Consider the following 20,875-nt stretch of genomic DNA (forward strand, 5'->3'; position numbering starts at 1 on the left):
TGGCCCACTTTGTAGCACTTATCTCTGCAATCCTGAACGATATTTTCAGCTGCCATCTTGCAGCCAAGTAAAATTAACTTAATTAAAATAAGATATCAGCTTAGAAGATTGTTTGAGACACTGTTATAGTTTTAAAATTTTTTTTTTTTTATACATATCTCTATACATATATCATAAAAAAATAGCTCTATTAATGTCCAGATTTCCATTGTATGGTCTCTAAACATTATGTTTTATTTAAAGGAGAAGACTACATGCACCCAAAAGTCAAAGAAGAAACCCAAGGATGAGATGAGTTCCACTAAGGAACCTGAGCTAGCAGGTTTTATGTATCCCTACAATGACCTCTTGGTTTGGGCCGTGCTGATGAAGAGACAAAATATGGCTATGTTTTTCTGGCAGCATGGAGAAGAAGCTATGGTAAAGGCAGTAATTGCCTGCAAACTATACCGCGCCATGGCACATGAGGCAAAACAGAGCAACATGGTTGATGATACCTCGGAAGAGTTAAAGAAATACTCAAAGTACGTAATCTAAGAGGGACATTTATAGCCATAGGATAGAGGAAAAATTACTGAGCCATGGGGTACATTGTTTTCAGTGATTTGATACAGTATTTTTGTATAAAAAACGTCTCGTGAAGACAACTCTTGTTTATATGCCCAATAAGTGTATATGAAATGTCTTTACTGGAACCCCCTGTGAAATTTCACTAAAACATTTAGACATGAGAAGTTTCTAAGTGGACCTTTTAAAGGGCATTTGTCAGCAGATTTGTACCTGTGACACCGGCTGACCAGTTACATGTGCGCTTGGCCGCTGAAGGCATCTGGGTTTGTCCCACGTTCATGTGTGACTGCATTGCTGAGAAAAATTAAGTTTTAATATAAGCAAATGAGTCTCTAGGAGCAACAGGGAAATTGCCATTTTACCTTGAGGCTCGGCTCTCTCCAACTGCTGCGCCCCATGCACTTTGATTGACAGGGCTGAGTGTGATGATGTTTTCACTGACTGGCCCTGTCAATCAAAGGGCAGAGGGCACAGCAGTTGCAGAGAGAGCTGAGCATCTAGGTGTAAAGGCAACGCCCCCATTGCTCCTAGAGGCTCATTTGCATATATTAAAACTTCATTTCCCCCCCCCCAGAAATGTGGGCACATATGAACATGGGATCAACACATATGCCTTCAGCTGCCAAGCGCACATGTAACAGGTCAGCCAGCTTCATAGGTACAAATCTACTCATACATGCTCTTTAAAGGCATATGCATGTTCAAGATAGGAATAACTACAGTAAGTTACGGAAACAGCGTAACTTGCTGTGCTGTTTGCATAGCTCCCATTCAATGCTATCGCAGTCACGGAGTGCCAGCCATTTCTGAGACTCTGCCTACTCCTGTCCAGCAGGAACTGTGGTTATTCCTATCTCGCCCATGAAATTTAAGTAAACAAACTAATTGCATAAATTATCATACACATGGCCATAGGGAGAACAATGAAAAGTATACAAGTATATTGGAACATTTCACTTGTACCTTGTTTTGCTCAGGGAATTTGGCCAACTCGCTCTGGACCTCCTAGAAAATGCTTTCAAAAGGAACGAGCAAATGGCAATGAAACTTCTGACATATGAACTGAAGAACTGGAGCAACTCAACATGCCTAAAACTAGCGGTGTCATCTGCTTTGCGCCCATTCATGTCCCACACATGCACTCAGATGCTGCTAACAGACATGTGGATGGGGTGCTTGAAGATCAGGAAGAACTCTTGGCTCAAGGTGTAGTTCATAGTAATCAATGGATTCCTCTTCCTTCAGTACATATATTGATGACATGTCATTGTCACTATTATGTCGTCATATATTGCATATATACACAAATATACTTTTATATGGAATTGTTCTAATTATAGGCTGTAATTGTTTGTTTCATCATTGTCTACTATTCATTGGCAGTTTGATGGAAATTACAAACCGGATTCCCAAAAAGTTGGGACACTAAACAAATTGTGAATAAAAACTGAATGCAATGATGTGGCGATGGCAAGTGTCAATATTTTATTTGTAAGAGAACGTAGATGACAGATCAAACGTTTAATCCGAGTAAATGTATCATTTTAAAGGAAAAATACGTTGATTCAAATTTTCACGGTGTCAACAAATCCCAAAAAAGTTGGGACAAGTAGCAATAAGAGGCTGGAAAAAGTAAATTTGAGCATAACGAAGAGCTGGAAGACCAATTAACACTAATTAGGTCAATTGGCAACATGATTGGGTAGAAAAAGAGCTTCTCAGAGTGGCAGTGTCTCTCAGAAGCCAAGATGGGTAGAGGATCACCAATTCCCACAACGTTGCGCAGAAAGATAGTGGAGCAATATCAGAAAGGTGTTACCCAGTGAAAAATTGCAAAGACTTTGCATCTATCATCATCAACTGTGCCTAACATCATCCGAAGATTCAGAGAATCTGGAACAATCTCTGTGCGTAAAACCATACTGGATGCACGTGATCTCCGGGCTCTTAAATGACACTGCACCACAAACAGGAATGCTACTGTAAAGGAAATCACAGAATGGGCTCAGGAATACTTCCAGAAACCATTGTCAGTGAACACAATCCACCGTGCCATCCGCCGTTGCCAGCTGAAACTCTACAGTGCAAAGAAGAAGCCATTTCTAAGCAAGATCCACAAGCTCAGGCGTTTTCACTGGGCCAGGGATCATTTAAAATGGAGTATGGCAAAATGGAAGACTGTTCTGTGGTCAGACGAGTCACGATTCGAAGTTCTTTTTGGAAATCTGGGACGCCATGTCACCCGGACCAAAGAGGACAAGGACAACCCAAGTTGTTATCAACGCTCAGTTCAGAAGCCTGCATCTCTGATGGTATGGGGTTGCATGAGTGCGTGTGGCATGGGCAGCTTGCATGTCTGGAAAGGCACCATCAATGCAGAAAAATATATTCAGGTTCTAGAACAACATCTGCTCCCATCCAGACGTCATCTCTTTCAGGGAAGACCCTGCATTTTTCAACAAGATAATGCCAGACCACATTCTGCATCAATCACAACATCATGGCTGCGTAGGAGAAGGACCCGGGTACTGAAATGGCCAGTCTGCAGTCCAGATCTTTCACCTATAGAGAACATTTGGCGCATCATAAAGAGGAAGGTGCAACAAAGAAGGCCCAAGACGATTGAACAGTTAGAGGCCTGTATTAGACAAGAATGGGAGAGCATTCCTATTTCTAAACTTGAGAAACTGGTCTCCTCGGTCCCCAGACGTCTGTTGAGTGTTGTAAGAAGAAGGGGAGATGCCACACAGTGGTGAAAATGGCCTTGTCCCAACTTTTTGGGGATTTGTTGACACTTCTTGTTGAAATTCTGATTCAACATATTTTTCCCTTAAAATGGTACATTTTCTCAGTTTAAACTTTTGTTCCGTGATTTATGTTCTATTCTGAATAAAATATTAGAAGTTGGCACCTCCACATCATTGCATTCAGTTTTTAGTAACGATTTGTATAGTGTCCCAACTTCTTTGGAATCCGGTTTGTAGTTGCTCAGCAAAAGTAGATATTCTATTAACCTTAGCAACTAGTCAGAGTTCATGTATCGAGTTAGAAAGTGATAGCAAAGACCTAACTTTTTGTCTAGCATAAACTTTAATTTGTAGTAATAGGCACGTCTAGGATTCAGTCCTGGTAAGTTAATGATTAGATCTTTACTAGTCGATCATATATGATCCAGTTAAAAGGGGTTAGGCCATAACTGATGTATAAAAAATGGAAATCGGACATGACATAGCAGGGAGTCCCAACCTGTGGCCCTCTAGCTGTTGCAAAATTACAACTCTCAGCATGCCTGGACAGCCTACAGGTATTAGGACATGCTGTGAGTTGTAGTTTTGCATCAGCTGGAGGGCCGCAGTTTGAGCATCCCTGATGTAGTACATGACAATCTCTTACTAACAATGCTAGAACCAGCCCTGTACCTCATATGGATCCAGAGCTCTCCCCGTCCATTGCTCCAAATACTGTGCTAGATTTTCTTCACGCTGGCAGCTCAGCTGGGGTGTCCCTTCTGCTGCAGCTCTCTCCCTATCACAGCACAGGGGGCATTTCCTTTCATCGGCAGTTCTGTCACTGTCACATCTTCTTACAGCAGACACAGCTGGAGGCAAGGATGAAACTGAGCATGTGCAACCATGCTTATCCAGTTGATTAGGTGGACATGCACATTACTACACAGGTGCACCATTATAATGAAATAAAGGAAATATTTCACAATTTTATTAGCATTTTTGTAAGAAAGTAAATTGGAAAAAGTAACTAGTATTTAATGCTGAATTATATTAAGCTAGCTTTTAATGTTGGCACAGACGTAATTTAAAGGAGTTTTCCACTTTTTAAATGTTCTGATGCAAAGTGATTATTTTACATTATCCATGCATGTTCTGAAGGCATTGGAGACTTTCAACTAGGAGACATTCAATGATATAATCAGTTGACATGTCTAAGTGATCATAATAATTAATAATGCTCCCACGTACTCATATATTGCAGTAAATACTGAATGCATACAAATCAATGTATGACTGTTGTACCATATACTGTGTTCTACAGATTATTTTAGGCATTCTGTTACCACCCTGCATTTTGATGATGGAGTTTAAAACTAAGGCAGAAATGTCACATCTACCTCAGGCACAGGATTTCCACCAATTTGCCAGGTTTTATGTAGATACCCCTTCTCCTAATGTGAAATTGGAACATGTAGTGGTGAGTATTATTTTTTTTATTGAACCCCCCTCCACCCCAGGCCCAGCACAACTTGACCTCCAGTATTATGACAGGATATGGTGACATGATTGCCCAGTCAAAACCTGGTCACCATCAGGGTGCACTAAGTGTTTTTAGCCCTTTGAAACCCCTATCTAGTAGGAGAAGAATCTTTACTTTTATGACAATACTGTACATTTTCTTCCTTTAGCTGCCAATAGATAAACCAGAAATTATGTAAAATTTGTCCCATATTTCACTGAAGCTTGAACGCAATCTTCTGTGTTTTTCACTTTTCTGAAAAAAATAAATTTCTCCCCAGCAAGGCTTTGATGCTGAAAAGGGAGGAAATAATTTAGCTGAAGAAAAGAATCTTAATGTACATGGAAACCTGCCCATAACTAGGAAGATCTGTGAGTTCTACGGTGCCCCTATTGTCAAGTTTTGGTTTCACACTGTGAGTAGAGTTTTATAGCATGGCATCACACGTTGAATGATCTGCCATAGAATTTCAGCTGCATTTATTGATATTATCTTATTATCCTTTTTAGATGGCATATTTGCTTTTCCTTATGCTATTCACATATGTAGTGTTGGTCAAGATGGAGCCAGTGCCTAGTGTCCAAGAATGGCTGGTCATTACGTACATGTTTACTAATGCTATTGAGAAAGTCAGAGAGGTGAGTGTTCTTAACACATTGAGCTGGAAATTTGGAGTCAATTTTACAATTTAAAAGTATTGTACACTTTGGACATCACCTTTTTGTCAGACAGGTTTGTGGTGATGTCCAACTGCTGGGTTCCCCAGCAATCAATTGTACTTTGTTAGGTGCAGTGCCTCAGCAGGAACATACCATTGCAATCAGTGGGACATATTGGGGGACGTTGATCAATAATGGAGTAATTTTCACCCAAAAAATACTAACATTACAGATCAAAAGTGGTGATTTGTTACACCTCATATTTAAAAAGGTGCACGGCACTTTTAAAAAGTGACCTTTTTAAAATATGAACTTCATTATCCGCCAATTTCTCTCGATTTGTGACATTTTGACGCCAATAGCAATACATGCGTCTTTTTAAAACCAAAATGTGCCATTTCAGCCAACCATGCTCGACCACACTTCTGAAACATATTTTTTGCGACTTTTGAAGCATGTTTGCGACATTTCCACCTGTAAATCGCAACTTTTTTTCTCAGACTCTGGACGTTTTTGTTATTGTCTTGTTGAATGTCAATTTACTTACAAAACCCTGTGGTTTAGCTCATTTATATCATCCTGTTTTAATACTTACCTATCACTTGTTCCCACAACAGGTTGGTTTTTCTTTTCATAAGTGCGACTTTTTGACAAAAGTCGCATCTTTATGCCATAAATGCGACTTTTTACACAAAACACCACCACATAAGCTGGCTTAATTGTCCGCAACAATTTAAGCCATTTCTGCTGATAAGAGGATGATAAATGGAGCGTAATATGCACCAATTTGATAGCCCCGCCGGCTTTGACATTTATAACTAATTTCTGGCATGATGCGTTCTTTATGGTGAATTTCTAGAAAAAACTGTTGATATATTTGGCGCAAATCCAAATGCCATTCTTTTTGGTGCATTGTACGCCATAATTATGGGGGAACATGCTTAGTAAATGTCTTCTATTGGGTCCTCCAGTGCAATAGACACTTTTTGTAGTTGCTCTCTAGCTGGCCATACCACATTCAATCGATTGTGATTCCTCTCATTGTCTTGTATGATTGGCCAAACTTAACTGAGAGACTACCCCTAAGAGAAAGAGAATAGACATCCACAGAAAGTCTAGAACCATCAAGGCCATGCTGGAGACAGACAGTAAGGTACTGCACGTTTATGGCAATAAGCTTTTACTACTGTGGAAAGGGTGTATTGCTTTGGTGCTCACCACACTTTGAGACAGACTGGACATCCGAAGCTAAGATCTGCACCCTGCAACTGGGAACTGCAGAAAGAGTTAATGTGAACGGACTTGCACGCCTGTGGTTATTTGGGAAGATTGCTCATTGTTTCTAGAGAGAGACAAGGATGATTTCTACAATCCTCATTGCTGCTTATTCACAACTATTGGGAGAACGCTACTCTGTAACATACTCCAGAACTGTTCCTATTGCTGCTATATAAACTACTACTCCCATTATCTATTCAGTAAAGAGAGACTTCTTTATTGCAACCAAATAGGTCTGGTCATTTTCTCCACCATCCATTCACTGGCCCCTACATGTTCCGTCCTTCTTGCACCCATCTACCTAACATCAAGAGCACCCCACCTAACACCAGGCAGGTGCCCCATAAAGCCCAGGGTGTTCCCCTAGGGAAGAAAGGGTGTGCCTTCCACTCACTGCATGGCCACATGTACCGTTATAGTGAGGACAACCACCGTGAACCACTACCATTCTTTTCAGTGCCACATCTACCACTCCCCTTCTACCAGCTTTCCCTCTGCGGGCTCGCTGCACACATGTTAGATGGTTAGCTGGGCCAGGGGGAACAGATAAAGCTGAGCTAATGTTATAGGATAAACCATGTACAGTAAGTGACACTGGAGAGGTAGTTTTTGTCTGTTTTGATGTTTGCATATCTTTAGCAGTGGACATTAGAGATCTCATGTTCCATTGAGTCTAATTTAATTCTTGAACAGCTCTGTCAAAACAATTGTTTCCAATTAAGATCCATAAAATGGCTTGTACAAGGCAATTGCTTTCTTTTGTTGAGTTTATTTCATTGTCATAGATAGTGTCCATAAGGGTAGGAACTTTGAACAGAAAGAAGTTAATAAATATATAACGTTCCTGCTGCAGATGGTGTTTGCCTAGCAGTCACAATCCCCTGCAATTGCTAAGTTCATCCAAAAGACCAGAGACTACATTTACTCTACACTTTTTGTATATGTGAATTATACATTTATGAGAAGTAATGTTAAGGCGAGAACAGGACTTACTTATATGAGTTTATTAAAGAGAAAGGGCCAGATTTATCATTAGCTCAGGTCAGAATAATGGAGTGAAAAAGTCCCAAACGCTAAAACTGCGCACAAATTTGTGACTTCTTTCAGCTCTGCACTATGCTCGCCAGTTTTCTGAAAGTGGGCATGTTTTCTTATCTAAATGAATCTCTAGACAGATTTACTATTGGGACTATTTAAAAAGCAATTTCACTCCTGTGAGGACCATGCTTATCTTATGAGACTTTTTAATAGAACATGCAACTTTTTCATAAAAACGTGTGACTTTTTCATAAAAACGTGCGACTTTTGTAAAGCTGCTTACTGACGGATAAACTGCTACCGTCAAACCACATTTATTACAGTCTTAAAGGGCCGATCATAAATCTGACTTGGCTAAAACTGACTTTAGCCATATGTGAAAGTGGAGTGAGCTGTCAGAGTCATGATAAATCTGGCCCTATATGTGAATAGGAAATTGACTGTTAAACCAGGCACAATGCCTTGTAGGGCCAGCTCAGCTGAATGCAATGATACAGTACTTTTGCTTCAGTACTGTTGCTTTAGGCCTCTTGCACACGACCTTATGGCTTTTTCAGTATTTTGCGGTTCGCAAAAAATAGATCCACAAAAAATACGGATGATGTCCGTGTGCATTCCGTTTTTGCAGAACGGAACAGCTGACCCTGTTAGAACATCACTATGCTTGTCCGTTATGCGCACAATAATAGGACATGTTCTGTCTTTGAATGGAAATACGGAAACAGTAGGCATACGGAGTACCTTTTTTGGGGGGGGATCTATTGAAATGAATGGTTCCGTATACGGAACGCAAAAAACGGAACGGAAACGGAAAAAAGGAGGAAAGAGGCCTTATTCTCGAGAAAATTTGCTTTAAATATGCAGTGGCCGGGTTTGGGTGGCCCCAACGCTACGCTGGGTCCCCCGGACACCGTCAAGGTGTCACCACGTGCTGCTGCTCTCTGGAAGAGATGGTAAGGCGTGGTGCACCCCAATGGAAAATAAGTCCAGAGAGTCAGGGTCTGCAGTAAACCAGGGTGCTTCTTTGCTGAATTAATTAAGGTACAAAACAATACAGTCGAGGCATTGGACTGGCTTCTCCAATCTCTTCCCTGGCAGAAGAAGGGTTTGTTGCTGAGGAAAGGCCTGAACTAGCTATCCCTCTCCCTTATCAGAAAGCTGGTATCCTGGTCCAAGGCTGGTGATCCAGGGTCTGTGGCAGCGTATACCCGTCTCAGCATCTTCTTCTGGTCACTTAGTAGTCTGGCAGAGTCTCCTCTTCCAAGCACTGTTTCCTAACTGCAGCACACTAGGGGCTCTGACTGTTCTTCTTATATACAGTTTTAGCTAGACTAGAACCTTCTAGTGGGAGGGGTGGAGTGGAGAAACTCAGCAAAAACAGATACATTGTAACACTTTCCATCTCTCATAGACTTACATTAGAGCTTTAAAGGGATTCTGTCACCAGTATTAACGATATGTAGATATTTATATGTGCCCATTAGTCTTCATGCAGTGTTTACAATGATCCCTCTGTTTATGCTCTGTGTGCCTTATATTCTTATAAAAAGCGATCTTATTCATATGTTGGAGCCCAGCCGCGCCCATCGATCCGGAGCCCAGCACCACCTACCACTTAATTTATTCACTCCACTATCCCTGACGTCAGTTCTTCCCAGTGCTGTAATCTCGCGCATGCGCAGTTGACTGGTCGAAGCCGGTGCCAGTAGTCCGCATGGGCGCAGACTACAGTGTCCACTGCGCCTGCTCGAGACTACGGAGCAGAGAGTACATGACGTCAGTATAGTGCAGTGAATAAATTAAGTAGTAGGCGGTGCTGGGCTCCAACGTATAGTGGGGCAACCCCTTGGGCTCCTGACAGAGGTGATCTACATATGAATAAGATCGCTTTTTATAAGAATATAAGGCACACAGAGCATAAATAGAGGGATCATTGTAAACACTGCATGAAGACTAATGGGCACATATAAATATTGTGGGGATTCGCTTTGGTAGGCAGGGTAAGCGGACGCAGTACAGAGGCAAAAAACAAGGTTCAAATCAAAGTTCAGTGTTTATTCACACATAGCCAGAAAACAAGCCAAAAGAAAGTGTTCAGGTTTGGTGCCTGTTCACACCACACAAAGTTCACAGTGCAAAAAGACGTCACCTGGTCAGCAGCAGTCTTTAGTGGCCTGTTTCCCCAGCCTATGGCTCACACAAACAGATCCCTCAGTGTCTCAAACCACAGACTCCTCAGCTCCTCTGTCATGGAGGATAATCCACACCTGAACATGCTGGCTGGGTTTTTTATATTCAAGCCAAAACCCGGCCTGGAACCGTGGGGAACAGCCACCCACCCTGCTCTTTGGCTGCTCCCAATAAGAACCGGCCCGGATTGGCTTTACAGCCATTCTAACAGTTGAAGTGTCAGATTGCACTACAGACCTGACACTTCAGGAAAAAACCCGGTTCTTACCTCACCGAGGCCAGGAACCTCGGTGACACGTATCTTCCGTCAAAGACGGCTCCTTGTTCCTTCTTACATACCTCCCCCCTTTGTTCAACCCTGAGGGGGTGAACACTTGCCAGACAGTGTACGCGGGGTAGGGCATCCGCGTTTCCCTGTATGTTGGAGCCCAGCCGCGCCCATCGATCCGGAGCCCAGCACCACCTACCACTTAATTTATTCACTCCACTATCCCTGACGTCAGTTCTTCCCAGTGCTGTAATCTCGCGCATGCGCAGTTGACTGGTCGAAGCCGGTGCCAGTAGTCCGCATGGGCGCAGACTACAGTGTCCACTGCGCCTGCTCGAGACTACGGAGCAGAGAGTACATGACGTCAGTATAGTGCAGTGAATAAATTAAGTAGTAGGCGGTGCTGGGCTCCAACGTATAGTGGGGCAACCCCTTGGGCTCCTGACAGAGGTGATCTACATATGAATAAGATCGCTTTTTATAAGAATATAAGGCACACAGAGCATAAATAGAGGGATCATTGTAAACACTGCATGAAGACTAATGGGCACATATAAATATTGTGGGGATTCGCTTTGGTAGGCAGGGTAAGCGGACGCAGTACAGAGGCAAAAAACAAGGTTCAAATCAAAGTTCAGTGTTTATTCACACATAGCCAGAAAACAAGCCAAAAGAAAGTGTTCAGGTTTGGTGCCTGTTCACACCACACAAAGTTCACAGTGCAAAAAGACGTCACCTGGTCAGCAGCAGTCTTTAGTGGCCTGTTTCCCCAGCCTATGGCTCACACAAACAGATCCCTCAGTGTCTCAAACCACAGACTCCTCAGCTCCTCTGTCATGGAGGATAATCCACACCTGAACATGCTGGCTGGGTTTTTTATATTCAAGCCAAAACCCGGCCTGGAACCGTGGGGAACAGCCACCCACCCTGCTCTTTGGCTGCTCCCAATAAGAACCGGCCCGGATTGGCTTTACAGCCATTCTAACAGTTGAAGTGTCAGATTGCACTACAGACCTGACACTTCAGGAAAAAACCCGGTTCTTACCTCACCGAGGCCAGGAACCTCGGTGACACGTATCTTCCGTCAAAGACGGCTCCTTGTTCCTTCTTACATACCTCCCCCCTTTGTTCAACCCTGAGGGGGTGAACACTTGCCAGACAGTGTACGCGGGGTAGGGCATCCGCGTTTCCCTGTAACCTGCCTGCCCTGTGTTCCACGGAAAACTTAAAATTTTGCAAAGATAAGAACCACCTGGTGACCCGAGCATTCCTCTCTTTGGCCTGGCTCATCCATTTCAAAGGGGAGTGGTCGGTCACCAGACGGAACCTTCTCCCCAAAAGGTAGTAGCGGAGAGACTCGAGTGCCCACTTGATGGCCAGGCACTCTCTCTCCACTATACTGTACCTAGTCTCGGCTGGGGTGAGCTTCCGGCTGAGGAAAACAACGGGATGCTCCTCCCCGTCAATATCTTGAGACAGTACAGCACCGAGACCTACCTCTGAGGCATCGGTCTGCACTATAAACTCCCTTTTGAAGTCGGGCGTTACCAAAACCGGGGACCCACACAGAGCCGACTTCAAAGCGGAGAAAGCCTTTTCCGCCTGCTCATTCCAGTGGACCGTCACTGACTTGCGTCCCTTCAAAAGGCCTGTCAATGGTGCGGCGACTGTAGCAAAATTGGGGACAAACCTCATATAGTACCCCACCATACCCAGGAACGACTTTACTTGCCGAGTAGAGACAGGTCGGGGCCAATTCCTAATTGCCTCAATTTTGTTCACCTGAGGTTTGATCACTCCGCGCCCAATGACATACCCCAGGTACTTGGTCTCTTCTAACCCTATCGAGCACTTTTTTGGGTTAGCGGTTAAGCCAGCCTTCCTAAGGGAGTCCACTACAGCCTGGACTTTAGGTAAGTGACTTTCCCAGTCGTTGCTATGGACAACGATATCGTCCAGGTACGCTGAAGCGTATCGACGATGTGGACGGAGTACAATATCCATTAACCTTTGAAACGTGGCGGGAGCGCCATGTAGACCAAAGGGTAATACCTTGTACTGATACAGCCCCTCTGGCGTGACGAAAGCCGTTTTTTCTTTGGCAGCCTCCGTCAAGGGTACCTGCCAGTACCCTTTGGTGAGGTCCAACACAGAAAAATACCGGGCTTGGCCCAACTTTTCAATAAGCTCATCCACTCGGGGCATGGGATACGCGTCAAACTTGGACACCTCATTAAGTTTGCGGAAGTCATTACAAAACCACAATGTCCCGTCTGGCTTGGGTATTAATACTATTGGACTGGCCCACTCACTTTTTTACTCCTCGATGACACCCAGCTGGAGCATTAGCTGCACTTCCTCCGTGATGGCTTGTCGCCTAGCCTCGGGTACCCGGTAAGGTTTTAACCGGACTTTCGCCTGAGGCTCAGTGACAATGTCATGCCGGATTACGGACGTGCGTCCAGGGAGGTCTGAGAACACATCCGTATTCCGACTAATGAACTCCCTGGCTTCCTGAGCCTGTTTAGAGGAGAGGCTGTCAGCAATTTTCACTGTGACAGCCGCTTCCCCTGCTTCAGACTGAGGGGCCAAAACCGCTTCCCCTAGGAACCCTGGTCGTGGGCTGTCTTCCGTACAGGTTTCCCTTTCCTTCCACGGCTTGAGCAGATTCACATGGTACACCTGCTCCGGCTTTCGCCTCCCTGGCTGGTGTACTTTGTAATCTACTGGTCCAATTTTTTCTAGCACCTCGTAGGGCCCCTGCCACCTAGCTAGGAACTTACTATCTACCGTTGGTACCAGAACCAACACCCGATCACCCGGGTTAAAGTTTCGGACCCGAGCCTGCCGATTATAGACCCTACTCTGGGCTCGCTGCGCTGCCTCCATATGCTCCCTAACCAGAGGTAACACTGTTTCCATCCGTCCCTGGATCTGGGTGACATACTCAACTACACTTTTGTGCGGTGTGGTTTGTTGTTCCCACGCCTCTTTGGCGACGTCTAATAAACCACGGGGGTGTCTGCCGTATAGTAGTTCGAAGGGCGAGAACCCAGTAGAGGCCTGGGGCACTTCTCGCACTGCGAACATGAGATAGGGCAGAAGAAGGTCCCAGTCCCTCCCATCCTTAGACACCACTCTTTTCAGCATATTTTTTAACGTCTGGTTAAACCTCTCTACCAGGCCATCCGTTTGCGGATGATACACGGATGTCCGTAACTGTTTTATTTGGAGCAACTTACAGAGTTCCCTCATGACCTTGGACATAAATGGGGTCCCTTGGTCAGTTAGAACCTCCTTAGGCAGACCCACTCTAGAAAACATTTCCATTAACTCCTTAGCTATGAGTTTGGCTGACGTATGACGCAATGGCACCGCCTCCGGGTACCGCGTGGCGTAGTCGAGGATGACCAGGATGTGCTGTGCCCTCTAGCTGACTTCGGTACTGGGCCTATAAGATCCATAGCGATCCGCTCGAAGGGAACCTCAATAATCGGGAGAGGGACCAGAGGACTACGGAAATGTGGCTGGGGGCTGGTTATCTGGCAGGTTGGGCAAGACTTGCAAAACTCTTCTACCTCTCTGAACACACTGGGCCAGTAAAACCGCTGTAAAATCCGGTCCTGCGTTTTCTGCTGGCCCAGGTGTCCCCCAAGAACATGTTGGTGGGCTAATTTCAACACGAGCTTGCGATATGCCTGGGGCACCACCAGCTGTTCAATATGTTCACCCCGTAGTTTATTTACCCGGTACAGCATCTCCTGTTGAACCACAAAACGGGGGAACATAGATTCGGCCCCCGGTTGTTGCGGCTCACCCTCAACTACTACCACATTTTCCCAGGCTTGAGATAGAGTCGGATCCTGGTGTTGTGCTGTACCGAAATTATCCCTAGAGACATTGAGGTCTGCCAGCTCAGGACCCGGCGGCAAATCCTCTACGTCTCCCACCATCACACTTAACGGGGTTGTCTCCTCCTCTTCCACCGAAGTGGCGGTCACCCCTACAGCTGGTCCTTCTGACTCCGGTTCCCAAGGTTCTGGCCTCCCCCCTGAGTCAGGCCACTCTGCTAGGGGTACATCTGTCTCCCGGGTAACTTTCGTATCCGGCCAGAGTGCCGGGGAAGTCTCTCCCAATGATCAATTCATATGGTAGCTTTGTGGCGACGGCCACCTCATGCATCCACCTGCCGGCCACCATTGACAGAGAGACCCGGGCGGTGGGATACTCCTTTAAGTCCCCATGTATGCAAACAACACCGACTTTTCGGCCAGTATACTCAGCCGGCCGCACCAGGGCAGCTCTTACCAGGGACACCAGGCTCCCTGAATCCAGCAGAGCCACCGCCAGAGTGCCCCCCACTTCCACCTGGCACAGGTGGCTATTGTCCATAGTCTCTGAAGTTCCTGTGGCACACAACATCCTGGCATATAATGAGTGGCGGAAGCCATAGTTGGTGTCCATGGGTTCCCCCCGATGGGGACAGTCCGCCCTTATGTGTCCAGGCTCCTGACAACGCCAGCAGACCACCGGGTTTAGGTCGGCAGGGGGTACATCCCGGGCGGGTCTAGCGGGCACTGGCCGCCGGGTCTGGGGCGGAGTTTTCCGGGGTTTGACTGGCCCCCTCCCAAAAGAACCCCCCTGTAGATTTCTGGTGGCCTCATAGCGCTCCACCAGGTCGACCATCTCCAGGGCATTATTCGGAGACACCTGGCCGATCCAGTGCTGGAGAGGGTACGGCAAAGCCCTCCAAAACACATCCGCCAACAGCCGATCCAACATAGCAGTGGGAGTCAACATGTCCGGCTGCAGCCATTTTTGCAAACGGTGCAGCAGATCATAATATTGTGGTCTAGCGGGTTCAGCCGGGTTAAATTCCCACCGATGCACCCTCTGGGCCCGGACCAATACATTCACCCCGAGTCTCGCCAGGATCTCACCTTTTACTGTCGGGTAGTCGGCCGCCTGATCATCGGGGAGATCAAACAATACTTGCTGGGGACCGGACGCTAGGAACGGAGCAACGACCTCAGCCCACTGGTCTCGGGGTAACTTTTCCCTCACGGCCACTTTTTCGAAGACCGCCAGATAGGTCTCGACGTCATCCGAGGGGGTCATCTTCGGAATCGCCGCGCGGACAGCTTTCCGGGCATCGTGGACATTCTGGGACGCTCCTGACGCCTGCAACGCCATCACATGTTGCAATAGCAGCTGGTTCGTTTCTTGTTGCTGCTTGTTAGCCTCCCGCTGCTGCAAGTTAGCCTCCACGAGGGCCTTCACGACCGCCTCCATTTTGTCAGGGGATACGGGTCATAACCTTGCCGGCTTAATGTAGGACATGCACTTGTGCCCGGATAAACAAAAACTTTTCGGCCTTCAGGCCTGCCTCACTGCGTTTGCCCGCATCCGACACCAAATGTGGGGATTCGCTTTGGTAGGCAGGGTAAGCGGACGCAGTACAGAGGCAAAAAACAAGGTTCAAATCAAAGTTCAGTGTTTATTCACACATAGCCAGAAAACAAGCCAAAAGAAAGTGTTCAGGTTTGGTGCCTGTTCACACCACACAAAGTTCACAGTGCAAAAAGACGTCACCTGGTCAGCAGATGATTTTCACCCAGAGTCCGCAGCAGTCTTTAGTGGCCTGTTTCCCCAGCCTATGGCTCACACAAACAGATCCCTCAGTGTCTCAAACCACAGACTCCTCAGCTCCTCTGTCATGGAGGATAATCCACACCTGAACATGCTGGCTGGGTTTTTTATATTCAAGCCAAAACCCGGCCTGGAACCGTGGGGAACAGCCACCCACCCTGCTCTTTGGCTGCTCCCAATAAGAACCGGCCCGGATTGGCTTTACAGCCATTCTAACAGTTGAAGTGTCAGATTGCACTACAGACCTGACACTTCAGGAAAAAACCCGGTTCTTACCTCACCGAGGCCAGGAACCTCGGTGACACGTATCTTCCGTGAAAGACGGCTCCTTGTTCCTTCTTACAATATCTACATATTTTTAATCCTGTTGACAAAATCCCTTTAATGGTACTCAATGGCAATGACACAGCAGTTTGCCCAGGCACAAAAAAGTTTCCAGACATTACAACATAGCTAAAAACAGTCAGTCACAAGGTCAGTCTGTGTGGGTTTGGTGGTAAACAACGTCTGTTTTTTTTCCCTCCAAAACATCCACTTCTTTAAACTCTATGGCAACTGTGAAAAACTACCAGCTTCTTATTCAAAGTCATAACAGTCTCTCAGTATTCATGAACCCTTTCCACAGAGCCTTGCAAATACAGTGTAAATAAACTGGATATACACTGTATATCACAACATACACATAAAATGCAGTAACACAGTAATACACAGTATAAGTTAACCCTTTCAAGGGAAATAAAGTAAGATGTTTATAACTTTGCATAAGGAAAATTGGCAAATGCCCACAATTGTCCAAACCTCAAAGTACCCCCTGCTCCAGGCCACTGCAAATACATATGCAAAAAAGCAGTTAAGTGCACCCTTGCTCCTCCTGTTGTTTCTGCCAGCTCCTCCCTCTCCTTGATTGATAGGGCCAGGTTCCTGCATTGTCATCTCATCTGGTCTTGTCAATGAAAATGGAGACAGAGGGGCTGGCAGAAGAAGGAAGAGCAAGGGTGCACAGAGTGGCTTGGGTGAGCCTTTGTGCACTTAACTGCTATATGGCTTAAAACTGTTTCTCCAGAATGAAGCAGTAGATTGGTAAGTGAGAGACATTACATTCAACTGAAACTTTGTTGTTTTCTCAGACATTTCATTTGTTTGCAAATGATTGAGAATGTGTGACATGTTATTATGCAGAGGTTTTCACTGTTGATCATATCAGGTGCTTGGTATGGGCTTCTGCTCTGGACTATTTGGTCACACCATTCTTATCACTAGGATCACACTTGGAGTAATTGCTTGTATTATTATGCACATCATGCTTCAAACCTTCCATGTGACAGTGTTCAATGAAGTTGAAATATCCCCTTAGGGCTGCATCATGTTTCCTAAGTGTGTAGAGCCAGTGGGAACTGTGATACTATGGATGCCTGTGTAATAGAAAAAACTGTGTGAATTTAGCGCTAATATATTAATTCAGGGTTGGCAGCACATGCTAGCAAACAGATTTAATTAAATATTGTCAGAGCCATGGCCGGTGATTTCCATAGTTCTCAGTAGATCATTCTAATATTTTTTTTATGTTTCCTTGGCTGCTCTATGGCATGTTACTGTAATGGGTCACATGCTTGTGATATTGTGTATCTACCTTTTCAGAGTGGAATTGTATAATGAGTATCCAAGACTTAGTAAATAAATAGATTTTAATACATTCATAAACAGAATCAATTTTAAATGAATTGAATTCAACCTGTATTTTCTAAAATTTCAAATAAAATCTGAATCTTAATTTCTTGCATTTCGATTTGGTTGAATTTCTCAAAATGGTGTATTCCAGGCCATTTAAAAAAAAAAAAAAAAAACATAAAAAATCTGTCAGTGCAGTTTGTTTTTAAAGAGGCTGTTTGTTCACACTGTCAACCATGCGTTTCCTCTAGCCATATATGTTGCTGTCACTTGCCATGATGTCTTGGCACTAAAGAGCTTGAATGAGTTGCATACACAGCTAGGAGACCCCATAGTGTCATACATAACTTTTCAGGGCCACTGGAGCACTTTCAATTCAGACAATTTGATTCAGACTCAAATCGAATCTCCCTACTGATTTCTCCTGAATCAAATTTCAAGAAATGTGCTCATCTCTAGTTATCACACTGGAATTAGGTTCTCGGCAAACTGTTACTTGATTACTGATATACAACAGAGAAATGACCAGTGACCATGGTTGCCAGTTTCTGAGTAGACTAAGAAATAATAATAATGTTATATCAACAGATGTATTGTGCCAATGGTCAGATCTGGCCGGGATGTAAAAGCATGGATAGCTCCAGAATATGAAGGGGTTGTTGACTGTCTTAACCCTCCTCTTATGTTAGGGTCAGAACCGACCCGTTTTCAGGTTTTGAATGTCTATAAGTATCGCATAAATTTATTTATTGCATCAAGATTTTTTTACTTTGTCAGGAACCTCTATTTAAACAATGTAATAGAAAAATAATCCTTTTCACTAAATTATAAAATACTGTGGTGAAAATTAAGACCTTTATGGTGTTAGGGTCAATTCTGACCCAGTTATAATATAGGATTATAGGACACTAATAAGTGCCAAAACTGAAATCATAAACACTCTCTCTGCTTAGTAACACTGACAGCCAATCCCCTCTCAACCATGTGAGCTGTAGTTAGCGAGGGGCCCATCTCTTTGTCTGCTTCTCTAAGTAAAGAAACATAGGACCAATACATTTCAGAGTTGCTGACTTGCAGAGTAATCATCTCCAATATGCAGCATGCAAGAGTGAGAAGATTTACAGGAAGCCAAATACTGGATTATATCTTGGATGAAAATGAGGCAGAGGACACAGAGCAGCATAGCGATATGGATGAGCAGGTTTCTGAGGCAGAAGATGAAGTAGAGTATCAACCAGAATACATAGACACATCTGATGAGTCTGATGAGGAGGCCACCAGTGCTGAACCTGCTGCTGTTCCTGCTGAAATATTCAAATCCAAAAGTGGTAAGATCTGTTGGAGTTCAGAACCTCCTGACTTACATGGCAGGGCAGCTGCTGCAGATGTAATCAAAATGACCCCTGGGATCACAAGGTTTGCTGTGACGAGAGTAAGTGACATCAAAACATGTTTTGAACTGTTCATGCCATTGTCACTAAAAAAAGTGATCATTGCAATGACAAACCTTGAAGGAAAAAAAGTCCATGGCAACATGTGGAATGACATAAATGAGGAATGCCTAGATGCTTATATTGGTGTTCTTCTTCTCGCTGGAGTGTACAGATCCTATAATGAGGCCACTGATAGTCTTTGGGACAAGTCAAGAGGCAGATATGTCTTCCCAGCAACAATGTCACTTCACACCTTTCGAATGATATCAAGAGTTTTCAGATTTGACAACAGAGATACTAGAGCAAAATCTGACAAGCTTGCTCCCATAAGGGATGTCTGGGAGAAATGGGTTCAGCTCCTTCCACTAATGTTTAACCCTGGGCCTCAGGTAACAGTAGATGAACGTTTGATCCCTTTCCGTGGAAATTGCCCCTTCCGGCAGTATATGCCCAGTAAGCCAGGCAAATACGGCATAAAAATCTGGGCAGCCTGTGATGCAAAAACAAGCTATGCATGGAACCTACAGATTTACACCGGCAAACCCGAAAGTGGCATCCCTGAGAAAAAACAAGGACAACGTGTAGTCCTTGATTTGACTACTGGACTGCGGGGTCACAATATCACGTGTGACAATTTTTTTACTAGCTATGACCTTGGACAAGAACTTCTCAGGAGGAAACTCACCATGGTAGGCACAATAAAAAAAAATAAACCTGAGCTGCACACTGAAATTTTGCAGGTGAAGGACAGAGCTCCACTTTCTTCAAAATTTGCTTTTACAGACACCACAACTGTTGTTTCATATTGTCCCAAAAAAAAAAAAAAATGTGATACTTATGTCCACTTTTCATAAAGATGCAGCTGTGTCATCAAGAAGTGACAAAAAGCCCACAATTATCCTGGATTACAATAAAAACAAAGGAGGAGTGGACAACCTGGACAAGCTGACTGCTACCTATACTTGTCAACGAATGACCAGGAGATGGCCGATGGCTGTGTTTTATAACATTCTAGATGTGTCTGCATACAATGCATTTGTGTTATGGACCCACATCCACCCAGGTTGGAACACACAAAAAAATAACAAGCGGAGAATATTTCTCGAGGAGCTAGGAAGTTCCCTTGTCAAGGCACACATTGAGCAAAGGAAACGGGTGTCTCGAGATCCAATCAGTGCAGCCATGATCAGACAGATGCAGAGTTCATCAAGCACTCCATCCACACCATCAACAACACAAAGAGAATCAGTGCCAGCATCCTTATCATCATCTAGCCTTGCCTCAACATCAACCAGCACAGCCACAACTCCAGTGATGCCATCTGATTCTAAAAGAAAGAGGTGTCAGGTCTGCCCCAGCAATAAGGACAGAAAGACACACACATTATGCTTCCACTGTAAAAAATATATCTGCAAAGAACATGCTAAAAGTGTCAGCTTTTGCCACACATGCATCTAAAAACACCCACACAAACACATGCAAGTTCTTGCACAAAGATGCTTTGAAACTAGTACTTGATTTCTATTGGTTTGCCTTGCTTGATTGTGTGTTGTTTGTTTGACCTTGCAAGTGTACATTTTGTATTATTACTTGCTTTTCATTGTTTATGAACGTTTTATGTTAAAAAAAAAGACTTTTGACTATTTTATTGAAGTAAATATATATGGGTCAAAATTGACCCTAACACCATCAATGTTATTATAGTTAATGTTATTAAAATAAAATAAAAAATATTAAAAAAAAAAGTTAAGAGATGTGTTCAAATACTCCTCAGCAACATTCTAGTGACATAACAAAATTTTATTTACTTATAATATTTTATTGAGGTTTATTTTACCATTTTTTAAATTTGAAAATGAGAGGTATGCTATCAA

At 44.2% G+C, this 20,875-nt stretch overlaps 1 protein-coding gene across 3 annotated transcripts in view; it reads left to right on the forward strand.

Annotated features, from left to right (window-relative positions):
• TRPM6 (transient receptor potential cation channel subfamily M member 6) overlaps positions 1–20,875 on the forward strand; it is a 220,812-nt gene that overhangs the window by 84,041 nt on the left and 115,896 nt on the right. For all 3 annotated transcript variants that reach the window (XM_044287801.1, XM_044287808.1, XM_044287816.1), the window contains 5 exons: positions 244–524; positions 1,548–1,776; positions 4,621–4,776; positions 5,099–5,233; positions 5,328–5,456. In XM_044287801.1, coding sequence (XP_044143736.1) covers positions 244–524; positions 1,548–1,776; positions 4,621–4,776; positions 5,099–5,233; positions 5,328–5,456 — 930 coding nt within the window. The remainder of the gene's footprint in view (positions 1–243; positions 525–1,547; positions 1,777–4,620; positions 4,777–5,098; positions 5,234–5,327; positions 5,457–20,875) is intronic.

The sequence above is a fragment of the Bufo gargarizans genome, chromosome 1 (genome assembly GCF_014858855.1).
Source record: "Bufo gargarizans isolate SCDJY-AF-19 chromosome 1, ASM1485885v1, whole genome shotgun sequence".
Taxonomy (NCBI): domain Eukaryota; kingdom Metazoa; phylum Chordata; class Amphibia; order Anura; family Bufonidae; genus Bufo; species Bufo gargarizans.